Source organism: Eulemur rufifrons, chromosome 23 (assembly GCF_041146395.1).
Source record: "Eulemur rufifrons isolate Redbay chromosome 23, OSU_ERuf_1, whole genome shotgun sequence".
Classification (NCBI taxonomy): domain Eukaryota; kingdom Metazoa; phylum Chordata; class Mammalia; order Primates; family Lemuridae; genus Eulemur; species Eulemur rufifrons.
Window position 1 is genome coordinate 14,695,635 of NC_091005.1, and position 15,042 is coordinate 14,710,676.

The 15,042-nt window shown below is 39.5% G+C and overlaps 1 protein-coding gene across 1 annotated transcript in view; it reads left to right on the top strand.

Moving 5' to 3' along the window:
• Positions 1-15,042, top strand: part of PMFBP1 (polyamine modulated factor 1 binding protein 1) — a 42,730-nt gene that overhangs the window by 3,208 nt on the left and 24,480 nt on the right. Inside the window, exons 3-5 of the mRNA XM_069456502.1 lie at positions 2,886-3,041; positions 8,786-9,034; positions 11,129-11,350. Of these exons, the coding sequence (XP_069312603.1) occupies positions 2,886-3,041; positions 8,786-9,034; positions 11,129-11,350 (627 nt within the window). The remainder of the gene's footprint in view (positions 1-2,885; positions 3,042-8,785; positions 9,035-11,128; positions 11,351-15,042) is intronic.

Here is a 15,042-nt window from a genome sequence, read left to right on the forward strand (position 1 = left end):
ATCTATTCCTACTGCACGTTGATACTCAAAAGGCATCTGCCTGGAATTTAGCCTTCATAAAGTAGATAGAATTATAAATAGTTTACAGCTAATATCTGCTCAAGATATTAGCAAGAAATCAGGTTTGCTGGGACCCCAGAAACACTTGCCTTTCTGGAGTTCTGAGGTGAACACAATCTCTTCTAATAACGTCCTACAGTTGAAAAAGGAACATGGTTCATGGAATCATCTTATTGCTCTCCCAGCATCTTCACTCCTGTTCTGATGCATCAAAATCCCTTTAAAATTTGGTCTTTAGGCATGAATGGTTAAGTTTTGATTTCAAAAGTAAATTTTATTTGACATCCATCAAAACACATTTGTTATTCTCTTGGTTTAGGGAATCCTGAAAGAAAGATGATTTATTCCAAACCTCTTGTTTTATGAATGAAGAAATTTTCTTGGAGACTCTGAGCCAAAGCTAAATGTCCAAATTAGATGAGATCATCTACATTAAAAATCCAATTATCAACTTCTGGTGGTGCAAAAGAATTGCACTATCAAACGTTCTACTTGGAGGACATCCAAAACCGGAGGGAGAAGGGATATTTCTATTGGTCTGAGAGAGAGAGCATGTAACTTTTAAGTTAGAGAGGCTCAAGTTACATACCACTGATATTTTGTTAGTGAGCCCTCCGTGCACTAGACTGAGTATAGGGCATTTGGCTCTCATGTACAGCAAGCATTGTGTTGTCATTTAATCTACTCATAGATGCCAAAGAAAGATGATCCTGTGGCAAGAGTGAAGCGGACCCCCAGGGTCCCACTTCCCAATGAGGCACCACACCCTATTCCCAGTGTGGCAATAGCAACCATGACAAAAGGGATCTAAAGCAAACTGCTGCTCCTTATTAAGGCAAGGATTTTGTTTTCCAGTTAGAAAACAGTGTACACCAATTTTTTTTTTTTTTTTTTTTTTTTTTTTTTTTTTTTTTTTTTAGCCACTCTACACATATTCTCTTAAGAGAATCCCTGGTAATTGCCTTAATGGTAATTACATGCTTGGGGCAGTTGACATCCACTGTTATTTTTCTGGAAGTGAGGAACGACGAATGGGAGCAAAAGAGGAGGAGGGAGAGTTTTGAGATAATGAAATCCTTTTAATGACAGAGCCATGCCGTTAACCTAATTAAACTGTAAAGTGGTAAAAAAAAAAAAAAAAAAAATCCAGGTACTAAATGGAAATGAAGAAATAAATCAGCTGAGACAGCAGCACTTCTGGGAAACCTTCTGAATTCCGAATACTCTGACATTGCAGTGTCCGATTCTTGCCGTTGTCCTCTGGCCCCCCTCAGCCTTGTGCAGAGGTCTCTTCAACTGCCCTGTCCAGTGAGGTTTGATTTACAATCTCCATAGCAGGTCTCCAGTCCCCCTGGGAATGTGCACTATGTAGCTCATATATTTCGGAAGCCAGACCATTCAGATGGATGTGGTGGCAGAGCACTGGCCACAGGGTCAGGAAGAACGTGCTCTCCTGGCCCTACTGCTAACCAGATACGGGGCCTTGGACACTGTGGCTTAGATCCCTTCACCACCTCTGTGCACCCACATTCTGCCTTCTGTGTGCTTTTGCAGCTGCAGCTGTCTTAGAATTATCCTTAGACTACTGAGATCACTTTGCCTGTAGGAGCAGAGAGCTGCAAGTCTGGGGACCTTACGTCCCATGGGGTGGCGGTTGGCCATTCACTGGCTGATGCCGGTTTGACAGTCTAGCTTTCATTGCTGCCAATCAGGATAGACTCTCAGGTGTACCTTGTACTCTGGAGTTCCCTGAGAGGTCAGGCTAAAGCTACTGACACAGGACTTTTTCTGAAATTGTATCTGTGCTTGGTTTCTTCCCCTTCCCTGTCCTGCTTCCTCCTCTTCCTTGCTGGTTTCTCCTGGGAGTGTTTCTTTAATAGATGCCACGAAGTCTCACTTAAGAACCTTCGGCATAATCTAGCCTAAGAGACAGGGACCTACCATAAGCCCACCAGCTGCAGTTCCTAGATCTAAAACTCAGAGGTGGCAATGCCTGTGCTCATGAGTGTTGTAAAAAGCCAGCACAGTAACGGGACTGAGGCGCTGCGCGGGCTCACAGAGGACTTCTTCCTAATTCCTTTTCATACCGTTGCCATCCACAAGAGGGCGCGGGAGGTGGCATCCTGGTGTGACAGAGCCCCACCCTCCCACAGCTCTGTACCCTCAGCCCCACCCAAGCTGCTACACTCCACACTCTCAATCTTGATCTTGATCACTACTATCCATTCTCACCTAGCAACAATTAGCTAATCCTCTTCCCTTATAATCAAAGACAGGGATCTTATACCACCCAAGGCTTTCGCTTCTGTTCCCATTGGTGAACACCTCCAAAGAAAAGCCCTGGGTTTGTAGGTGAGGGAGATCATTTGGTTTAGTGGTAGAAGAGAAAGGTAAGAGATTTCAGAATCCCACATTGACTCCATCACCGATTCACTATCCTTGTCTTGACAAGTTCATTTGACATCTCAATATGTTCGTTTCCTCAGTGGCAGAGCCATTAATATTTATAGACAGTCCACTAGATGCCTGGAATTATTCTAGGCACTGACTTCCTCTTGAAAAACAGGGGAATTGTCTGTGATGCACCCACAGCAGTGTGGTGAAGATTAATTAATATAAATAAGTAATTGTCTGAATAATGCAGAGCACTCAGACACCTGGCAAATGGAAACTATGTAAATGTTACACAGAATGAGTAATAACAGCTATGAGTTGATGGACAAATTTCCAGCAAATTTAAAGTCTCTGTCAACCTGTTAAGTGAACGAAAGTAAGCATTTTCTTGATAGCTTATAATTGATGCTTTTGTTTTTCTGGCTGCCTAGGCGTTGGAGAGAGACAGAGAAGTGAGCAGCCTGAACAGCAAGCTGTTGAGCCTGCAACTTGACATCAAGAATCTGCATGATGTCTGCAAGAGACAGGGGAAGACCTTGCAAGAGAATCAGCTCTGTGTGGAGGAGGCAATGTTGAACGGCAGCCACGTAAGCGATTCACCCCGCTTACCTACCTCTGCTCCCTTGGGCAGGAACAATAGGAAGTTCTACTGGTTACTCAAGAGTACTTATTGAGCAAGCAGTGAGAGAGAAGTAAACACGCACACACTAACACACACATGGAAAATGCCATTCCTGCCCTCAGGATTTTTCAATCTAATTATCTCCAAGGTCATCTACATCTGAGACACGGTCTTTTCCTTATCTAGCCTTTCACACCTGTACGTACAGCCACATTGCCCTGAAAATACCAGATCATAGTGATAGAAGGAGAGTAGTGTCTCCTAAGGGACCTCAGACAAACTTCTGAGTCAACCATGAACATAAAAACCATCGCACCTGTTCCCAGGTGTTGCTGTTCATTAGCACGGCAGGGGTTCTTGGCTGCCATACCTGCTTCTCATTGCCTGTGATGCCAGAACCCAATCAAAGGACAGTCTGAAGTGCTGAAGAGTTAATGTCCCTAGAAGCAGCCCTCAACCAATAACAGATGGGGAGATGGTTGACTGAATAACCTCTCTTCCTGTCTGCTTTCTCAGAGGTAACTTGAGGCATGCTCTTTGCTCTCTCAGAGTTCCTCAGTAGGAAGATTGAGACCAGTGGCCCACATTGGTAACTGGCTTGATGACACACCCTGTATCAGCTTCCTCTCCTTCCTTGTCCCAGTCCCCCACTCCTCACCAGAGTTCCCTAAGATCACCTCCCACATAGACCACTACTTAACATTCACTTCCTTATCACAGAGCCTGATTTCAGAGGTGCTCAAGCCAAGACCCTCAGTAACACTTACCCTACACGTGTGTGAACATTAAAACCTCCTGGCTTGATCATCTTTCTTGAGACTGTGATGTTGAACTAATACTTACCTGTAGTTTAGGCAGTTGAGCAGCTGAGGCAACTTCATTTCAGCCTGAGGTTTTCTTTCTTTGGAAACGCTAAACCTAAGGTCTCTAAACCAGTCTCTAAATTTATCCACACAAGCTGGGGAGCCAGCTGGGAGATGTTTTCCCACAGCTCTCTAAACGCTTTGGATTTCCAAGAATTCCTTACTTATGGCCTTCATTGCCATTTAGTGACTTGGATTCTCGGTAAATGTAAAGCTGGTACTGGCTGCACAGACGTGTGGCTGGACCCCCAAGTTAGCCTCTTGGAGGCTGTGAAAGCAACCACTGTGTTCTTCAACACTTGCGGCCAGGCATCTGGCCTCTTTTCATCGTGTCTGTTCGAGTTCTCCCAGGACTTACTACCCCGCTACAGAAACCACAAGTTGTTCCTCTGCGATGCCCTAAAAATGCTACCGACAGAGCATTTCTACCTTGTCTTACCAAGCATTGCTATCCCTTCCTTAGGAAGTCACAAATATAGAAAAATTCATTGGTTTTCCTAAATGGATCTCAGGAAGAAGATTATCATAATCTACTTCTTTCTAAATATTAACATTTTAGGATATTTTCATCATTGCTGTCATGAGTTTACTTATTCCCCCAGTCAGGGAAAACTATGTGGCTTATAAATGTATCTGGCACCTTGGAAGGAGAAAGGTATTAAATCGCATTTGAGTATTCTAATTGCCCAGAAGAAGGTCTAACAGCTTGAAACAAGCTTTAAAACAAGCTCTTTTTTTTCCTGGCACTTAGTGCAGAATTTAAATTGCAGACTACGCATACAAATACACAATTAGATGTAGGCTTATACTCATCCACTCAGAAAATCCCTTTAAGATCTACCTTCTGTAAAGAAATGTAATGTGGGGAAAAAAAGGGGAAACCCAAGACTTTCTAAAATTTTGACTAATATCTAACAAGGAGCTGGAGAAATATGCAAGAAATCATGGTTTAGGGCCACAGGTACATGAGAAAATTGAAATATCACAGCAGAGGTTATGTGTAACAAAAGGAGTGGCAGGCAAGGGGTAAGTGATAGGAAAGAAAATGATTCAACCTTGTAAATCAAGGACACATTATGCTCCAAAACCCAGGAACAGAGCAGGGTCTAGGTTGAAGCAAGTGAGGTCCCTCAGGTGCAAAATCTGTGGGCACTCACTCTTCAGCTGCCAACCTGCACCTGCTCTGCCCTCAAACTGAGCCCCTCCTTAAAAATTGCACCTCACTTGCTGCACTCTAGTCCTGGCCCTGCCCAGGAATCAAAAGAATGTCTCAACTACAGTGAAAGGAGAAATGAACTACAGAGGTATCAAAATAAAATGATCAAACCAGAAAAGGAAGGGCTTTTTTGAGCAATTTTCCCAGCCTCTATTCCCGGGTGCTGGCACAGGGAGCATGCCCTGATGGCAGTAGAGATCAGATTGTCAAACTAAGCTTTGAAGTGTATGGAGGACACTATTTTTAGCATAAAACTATACAAGCCTAGTTTGAGTCCTATAGATAAAAATAGTTTGTTGAATATGTAAAGGTTAGTAGAATCTTGATGGACATTATCACACAGTATCATTTTGAATCATTGAAAATGAAAAACAAATTTAAATGAATCTCCTGAGTACAATATGAGATCCTGGACTGGGTCCTGAAATAGAAAAAAAAAAAGCACATCAGTGGAAAAAGTGGCGGAATCCAGTTTATAAATTATAGTTCGTAGTAATCTACCAACATTAATTTAATTTCTTGGTTTAGACAAATGTACCAGGTTATGTAAGAATTTAACCTTAGGAAAAGCTGTATGATCAATATATGGAGCTCTCTGTGCTACTTTTGCAATTTTTCTGTAAATCAAAAATTATTCCAAAATAAAGAGTTTTTTTTTTTTAAAAAAAAAAAGTGAATCTCAGGTTAGCAGAGGTCACTGGTAAGATGAACGTCTAAACCACACAGACGTGTCCAAAAGAAATGCATGTCACTGAAACACACAGTATGTTCTACCAGTACAACAGAGAACAAGAAATGCAATTTGTAGGAGCCATGAAGAGTAACAGATAAACCTATCTAGTGATATGAGGCTAAACTAGAGTTCCAAGGAAATATCTCACTTAGTGTGTCAAAGATAGGAAAAGAAGTTCATGACGATGACTGGAAAAAGATAGTGAGACTTCGTAGTTCTTAAATGAAAAAAAAAAAATCAGAAATTCAGTTATCAGAACAATGGCAACCTAGTCAGGGCACACAAGAATAGGGAATAAAATGGTTAAAGAGTATTTTGAAAAGCCGGCTTTAGGCAAATCAGCAGGGCCTGATGACATACTTCGAAGAGTACTTAAGGAATTGGCAGGTGTTATTACATAGCTGCTAGTGATTATTTTTGAGAACTCAAGAGGATAAAGAAAGTCCCTGTAGACTGAAAAAGGGTAAATGAAGTGCTCATCTTTTTAAAAAGGGAAAAAGGACAATCCTGGTAATTATAGACCTGTCAGCTTAACTTCAATATCAGGGAAAATACAGAACTTAACATCAGTCAATTAGCATCAACTTGAAAAGCACAAAGTATTGGGTGGAAACCAACGTGACTTTTCAAAAGGCAAATCATGCCAGGCCAATTAATTTCCTTCTGTGATCAAGTGGCCACATAGGCAAGGAAGGAGCAATAGCTATAATCTCTTTGACCACAAGTAGGGCTGAAAGGTTGACTAAATATGGGAACCGGTTCCTACGGACGGCCAGCACTCTCCATCTTTTCAAGCAGCTGCAGCCAAATGGAAATCTAGCTGAGAAACCTGGTGGACCAGATGACTTCCAGGGTCATATCTAACTCTGGACGGTAATTTTAAGAACTAATCTTACTTCCATAAAATCATTTCCAACTTGCTTATTTTTCTTCAGATCTCAGTTTAAAAGTCAAAGAAGACTCTAATAAAATACCTATGTCTTCACTAGAAAGAAAACTTTAAAAAAAAGAAGACAAAAAAGCAATAGGAAATGCATTAGTGCCTTTATGTTCTTTAGATGCAAACTGCCTGAAGGCAGGGATTTTTGTCTGTGTTATACACTGCTATATCCCCATTACCTAGTGCAGTGCTTGACATAGTAGGTGCACCATAATATTTGCTGAACAAATTAACTGAATGAAAATATCATATCAACATAAAGACTAGAATGTTAATGTTCATAGCAGCATTATTCGTAATAGCCAAAAACTGAAACGATCCAAATATCCATCAACTCATGAACAGATAAACCTAACATGGCATATTTATACAATGGAATACTATTCAGCAACAAAAGGAACAGAATACTGATTCTTGCTGCAACCTGGATGAACCTCAAAAGCATATGCTAAGTGAAAGAAGCCAGATACAAAAGATGACATATTATACAATTCTATGTATGAGATGTCTAGAAAAGGCAAATCCATAGAGGCAGAAAACAGATCAGTGGTTGCCTGGAGCTGGGGATAGAAAAAAGAATGACTTCAAATGGGCATGAGGAAATTTGTTGAGGGGGTGGTGAGGGAAACATTCTAAAACTGGATTGTAATGACAGTTGCACAATTCTATCAATTTATTATAAATCACTCAATTGAACATTTAGCAATGGTTGAATTTAATGACATATAAAATATATCTCAATAAAACTGTTTTTAAAAGGTAATTTTTTAGAGAATTTAAAGCCATTGTGTTAAAAGTACTCTGTTAATGAGCCCAAGTTCACAATTTCAAATTCTTGGGAGCCAATGAGATTGCTTAGACTCTATTTTCATTTCTTTCATTCAATACATAGCTATGTATAAATGTCTAATCTCGGTCCCATAGGAGCAGACACGGCCCTGCCTCCCAGGAGTTTATAACTTAATTATAAGATAAAACACACAGGCAGAATTTGAAATACCACATTAAGGATGTACCAGTAAAGTCTATGGTACTGGCGTAAAGACGGCTTTGCAGAGAAAAACAGGAAGGGAGCAGGATTTGAACAGGGTCTGAGTAGGAGGATTATTGTCATCATCTTATTAGCAGAGATGGGAGTTAAAAAGTGCCACAGGCTACCCTCTTTATTCATCTCTCGTTCACCTGTCATTCTCATAAAGGATGTTGGACAAGAAAACATAGGCACACCAACAACTCATGGATGTGTCCTGCCAGAGAATACCTGGCACAAAGTAGGTGGTCAGCATATATTTATTGAATGAATAAATGAATGAAAATGTAAGATGAGACTAGCAGCATTTCAGGTAGATTGTGGATTGGCAGGGAGAGTTCAAGCCACACATACACACACACACACACACACACACACACACACACAGAATCTGCAAGGTCCTATCTCCCTCAGAAGGAGACAAAGTCAGTGCCCAGATGCACCTGAACAATATCTCTGCCTCCCGTTTCTCAGCATTCCAGAATCTCCAAGAATTTACCCTTGACTCCTCTCAATACTTCTTTACCCAGGTGTTTTTAATAAGTTTAGTTCAGGAACCATGAACAGAAATCCTTTTCCTTCCAGGTCAATTGTGTCATCTTTATATGGAAAGGCAAGATATAAGCATATTATTATTAATACATGCATCTCCCTAGACCCTTTATGTGTATGTTTTTTCTTCTGACCTACATAGTAAGCTTTTGGTGTGTAAGAACCGTATCTTTTTCTTCTATTGAATCCTTCTTACAGAGTGGAAATAGTGATATATTTTCTTGTTAATAGAAATGTTTAATAAGTTTCTGTAGATGAAAGGATAAAAATGTGGATAGGTGGATGTGAATGGTTGAACAAAGGAAAAAAATCAAAGAATGAATGCATTCTTAATGATGATCTAAACCTTTTCGGTACATTCTATCTATGCTGTAGAACAAGAATCAAGCACAGGCGTTAGCATTCGAGGAGTCACCAATGGAGTTCGGGTCCAGTAAACAGTGTCATCTGAGACAACTTCAGCAACTGAAGAAAAAATTGCTGGCCCTTCAGCAAGAACTGGAGTGCCGCACACAGGAGTTGCAGACTTCCTACTGTTCTCTCCTGCAGTATCAGTCCATCCTAGAGAAGCAGACTTCCGATCTGGTTCTTCTTCACCATCACTGCAAGCTGAAAGAAGATGAGGTATAGATAGATTAACTACAGAAATGTTCTGTACGCCCATGCTACAGAAACCAGGCCAAGCCTACTAGAAAGTAGGCATTGGATCTAAAGAGGAGAGCTTTGCAACATCTTGAGCAGGTTTTATAAACTTTCCCTATTTAATTCTTGATCTTTTTGAAGCTGAGCAGAAGGAAGCTAAACCTAATGGCACAACTGGGTGAGAGCTCCAGTATTAATGCATGTGGGTTACATGGAGTTTGTATGCATGTGTGTGTGTGTGTGTGTGTGTGTGTGAGAGAGTCCATCTCCATTCTATTACCATTGCAATTTAAATGCAAAAGACTGCAGGTCTCTGAGGCTTATAAAAGAAGCATAAGGTCCATTAAATCAACCATTTTTAGAAAAATCAGGTTTTGGTAATATATTAATATAAATTCCTGGCACCTGCACAGCTGATAAGATACCCAGACATTGAGTGTGAGTCAATCATTGAGAGTAACAGATCATTTTTCAGACTGGAGTTTTAGATCATATAGACTTTGCTTAAGTATATTTGGGGCATTCATTTCTATTCATGTTCCAAGGCAGTATTTTGTAAACCAAAGAGTAGCATCCCTGCAGAATCCCAAGTAACTTCCAAAGACCCAAAGCTGCAGAACTAGAACCCCGTGAGCGGTGGTAACACTAGCTGCAATAAAACCATGGCTTCTAAGCGATGGGACATGCAGACTCTTACATCCTGGGCTTTCCCCTGGCATTTTCTTCCTTTAGGTTTAAAGATAAAATTCCAAGGAGTGTTTTGGATGCTGCTATTGCTTAAGGACTAACTCCAAGGACTTTATGAGTGGTCTTAAAGAACATAAACTTTTTAAAGGGGAACCTAGTAAGAATTTTCTGCAAAGTATTGGGAGGGGAAGGAACAGAGAAGGGTTTTCCTACAAAATACAATCTGGGACTAAGCCTGTGAGCATAAACCATAGTTTAATAAAGCTAGTGCAGAGCTGGCTGGGTCGCTACAACTTAGACTAAGAGTCCAGCCTGGATAAAGTGACCCTGAATTAGTTGGAATTCTATTTAGCAGCATATAACAGAAAATAAATAAGATAGTTTATTTCTATGTCATATTTTAAAAGATCAGAGACAGGTAACCTATTACTGTATGGTAACTATGTCATCAGGTACCTAGGGTCCTATCCTTTGGTTCCACCATCAGCAGCTCAAAGCATCCATTCTCTAGGTCACCTGAGGTGACTGCTGGAGCTCCAACTATCACATCCTTGTTCCAAATAATCCAGATGAAGGGTTCCCCACCCAAACTAATGGAACATTTTTGGTCAGAATTCCATGCAGTACTGTTTGAACCACTATAAAGACTTCCTTGATGACTCTCCTGCTCTTGACTCCTTCAATATATATAATTTGAGCCATAAAACTTAGCACACTCAACTACATAGAGTTGTTTGCAAATTTTAAGTCTTATCTCTTCAAGATTGTAAAAATTCTAAACTCTTTGAGGGGTGGGCCAATGTTTTATTGGGTATATTCCCCTGCACCCAAGCAATGCTCATGAGCATTCAATAAGTATCTGTCAGTTGGTTGACTAAGTAATTGATTAGGAAGAAAAGAAATTTAAATAAGGATAGTACAAATTCCAGAGGAACTCTGGGTCATGTTCCCCCACTGCCTCTTGGGAACTTTGCTGATGTGGGCCTGTGTGCACAAGGGGCTCTGCATTTTCTAAATTAGACCTCTAGAGAATGCCTAGGAAAGAAAGAATACTAGCATTTCAAGCCCTTGGAGCTATGCAAATCTATTCCTATTAATAAATTATCAGGTATTTACTGAGTTCCTACCACATATCAGACAGCATGGGAAATATATGTGGTCCCTGCCTTTAAGGACCCTACCTCTAAATAGGGCAATCTTTTTTTATTTCTAATCATTAATATCCTTGTATTACATACTGCAGCGTTTAGGTATCTCTGCTGCCCCTGTTCTGTTCATCTGGGTTTCTGATTTAGATATAAGACTGCTCTGCAGGGGGTCTTATAACCATATTCTTTCCTCATTAGATGCTTCCATGGGCTCAGTGTGGTTTCATTCCTACACTAACAGGTGATTCTCTATGAGGAGGAAATGGGAAATCATAATGAGAACACAGGGGAGAAGCTCCACTTGGCACAGGAGCAACTGATCTTGGCCGGAGACAAGATCGTTTCCTTAGAAAGGAGCTTAAACCTCTACAGGGATAAATACCAGACTTCCCTGAGCAACATCGAGTTACTGGAGTGCCAGGTGAAGATGTTGGAGGGTGAGCTCAGCGGGATCATCAGTCAGGTAGGACTTAAACCAGACCATTCAGTCCAGGCATGCCCGCACGCAGACAGGCTCCCACGTGGCCGTTCTGACAGTCCCCGCCTCCCCCGCCAGAAACCCAAACCTTAAACCAGACCTCATTTCTTGCCCTGGATTTTGTAGCCCTCTGAGCTTTTGAACTTCCAGCTTTCGCATCTCTTATAACATTGTTCCTTAGCAATTTTGAGGCTCTTTAATTAATATAAAGAGCTACCACTTCATATAAGTCAGAAAGGGAATTACCAAATGAGCTCTCTCATCTTCCATGTTCTCATGGGCGTCCAGCGCAGGCTCTTCTAGGTCACAGGACTCATGCAAACCATGACTTCAGGATCAAATAGGAGGAGAAAGCCATGAAGCGTGGGAAATAAGAGCCCCCAAACATGGATTTGTTTCTTTCCTCTTTTAATCGATTTTTTAATTACACACGTAATACAATTATATAAGCTCTCCAGACAGAAATATGGAGATTAAACATGAAAGCCCACCTTCAGCCTCTTCCTCTCCACTTTCCGCTCCCTAGGCAATCACTTGAATAATGTGTTGGGAGTCCTCCCGGGGCTTTTGCTATACAGTTACATGGATAAATGGTTAGGGCTTTTCTTTTTACATAAATGGATCATATAATAAATGTGGTTTTACAACTTGCTTTTAAAATGCATATCTTAGCAATTTCTTTTAGTTATTACCTTGTATGCTATATTATAGCTGCACATCCATTGAGCTGTTGTTTTCTCTCTGTTACAAACAAGCTGTAATGAACATCCTTATTTCCATGAAGTAATTCCTGAAATGAGATTGCTAGGTCAAAGGATATGCTTATTTTTAATGTATAAAGATACTTCTCAATTGTATACCAAAAAGGTTCTACCAGTTTATGCTTTTACCAACAATAAAGAGAATTTATTTCCCCACACTCACCCACATTGTATGTTTCCAGTCTTTTAAAGTTGTGCTAAACTGGTGAGCAGAGGAGGGAAGGTTTGTTATTATAGTTTTCATTTTCTTTAGTTCTAATAGTTGTAAGTTGGGTTCCCCAGGAAGCAGATTCTAAGATAGATTGGTATGCAGTACATTTTTAGGGAGAGCTCTTAATATTAACTGTGAAAGGAAGGGGAAAGAAGCAGGGTTGGGCAGAGGGAGAAGCTGAGCTGTGATGCAGTCTCAGTAAAGGCCTCAGCCAACCCCTTGGGGAGCTGTGGGACTGGATAAACCTTCAGGGTCCTAAATCGAGGGGAAGAGAGCTGGCCTGTAAATCTCCATGTTGATCAGTTATGGGATGTGGGCTGCCCCTAGGGAGAGGTGTGGCCTTGGGCAAAGTAGTGTTCTTCAAACCAGGCAGTCCCCAAAAAGTGCTGACAGCTGAGAGCCATCTTAGAACAGCACTCTCGGCAGTAAGTCCTTCATTGCTGAGGGGGATCTGGGAGGCACATCACAGTCCCCACTACACCAATGAAGTATTGAACACTGTTCATAAGCATGTCGGTCATACGGATTTCTGTTTTGTGAATTGCTTGTTAACTCACTTTTTACTGGGTTGTTAGTCTTTTTTGTATTGATTTATAGGAGCTTCTTAATATATTAATTTTTATGAAGTTGAATCTGCCAGGCCTTCTTTATAAATTCTAGATTTTATGGCTTGCTTAGAAAGGCCACCTCTATCTTCAATATTATAAAAGTTTATCATATATTTTCTTTTAGCACTTTTATAAATTTGCATTTTTATGTTTTTATCTTTAGTCCATCCAGATATATATAGATGGATAGATATAGATATAGATAGATATTTATGAGATAAAGCTCTAATTTTATGTTTATCTAAATGGATCTCAAGTGGTCCCAAGACCATTTATTGAACATCCCAACTTTTCTGCACTGATTCAAGTACCAACTCACATACTGATTCTTCTGTACACGTGGCTCTTTCTGGACTCTGTGTTCTTTTGATCTTTTTGCCAGTTTCTGTACCAGTATCAGAATTCTTCAGTGACTTAAACTGATAGCATGTTTTGATAGCTCATTTTAGGGCAGGCCCTCCTTCACTGTTCTATACTTTCAATTTTTCCTTGGCCATTTTTGTATATCTCTTCTTGATGAAATTTAAAATTAGGTTGACTGCCTTTCAAATTATATAGTAATTTGGGGGAAATTAGCATGCATGCCCTATGGAACATGACATGCTTCTACTTTTATTCGTTTTCTTATGTGTCCTTCAGTAAGATCTTGCAGTTTTCTTTATAGATCTCACATATTTCTTGCTCAGTTTATTCCTAGATATAGTCTAGTTGTTATTGTTTTTAATAGGATCGTTTATATATTTGATTTTATTTATTATTACTGATGTATAGGAAAACTTGTCTCTTATCCTGCTACCTTACTGAGTTCTCTTATCAGCTTTTCAGTTCAACATCTTGGGTTTGTCTAAATTGCTTTCCCTTTGAAAATGTATACAACTTATTTTTCATCCTATCACATTAACCAGAACCTCCAGAGTCATGTAGAACAGTAGCATCTTTGCCTTGGTCCTCACTTTAAAGGAACTGTTTCTAGTATTTCACCAGTAAGTGTAATGCCTGTTGTTGTCTTCTTGTTAATATCCTTTTTCAAATAGAAGATATGACTGTCTATATCTAGCTTATCAAGGATTTATATCAGGAATGAATGTCAAATTTTATCAGATGTTTTTATTAGCATCTATCCTTTAAGGAAGTGAATTGTATTAATAGATTTTCATATATAGAATAATCCTTATGTTCCTGGAATAAACCCTACTTGATAATGATATATTATTATTTTAATAAACTGCTATGCTGAATTTGTTAAAATTTTATTTTTTGCATCTATTTTTAGAAATTAGATTAGTTTGACAGCTGAAATTTTTGCCCTCTCATCTCATACTGATGTCTGGATTATGCTATCCTAACATAATGAGTTGGAAAGCTTTTTGCTTTTTAAAAAAAAATCTCTGAAACTGTTTCTATAACATAGAAAATGTCTATTTCTTTCATATTACAAATAAACTCAACTGTTACTCATTACTGTGCTCAGCAGTCTCCTTCACCTCTTCTGCATTCTTGGACTTTTCCTTTTGCTGTAATATTTCCTTCTTAATTCTTTCAGAAACAGTTGTGGGTGCAAAATTTCTCAGTATTTCCATGTCTGAACCAGGTTTATTTTGAATAAGCCTTGAATCATTTTTGAATGCCGGTTTGGCTGGATGTATTATACAAACTTCCAAAAGCATCTTCCCTTAGGTCTTTGAAGATATTGCTGCATTTTCTTGTACCACCCAGTATTAAAGGTGCATTGTTAGATGTCAATCTGTTTCTCATTTTTTGTAGATCACCTATTTTATCTTTGAACTTTGAAGGTTTTTAGGCTTAGGGTGTTTTTAGTTTATTTTTCATTAAGCCTCTCAACACTTAATCAACCTTTTAATCTGAAGATCTACATTTTTCCTCACTTCAGAGAATTTTTCTTTTATTACTTTTAAATTAATTTCCATTTTTCATCCCATAGTATTAAATATTAAGAAGATATTGGAACCTGGAATCTTCTTAAAAAGGTATCTTCTCCCTTTTTAATTTTTCTATTATGTTTTCCATTCCTTTGCCCTCTTATACACCAAATTATCCATGTGAACATTATTTATGGTCAGTTTTGGGTTTCTGACT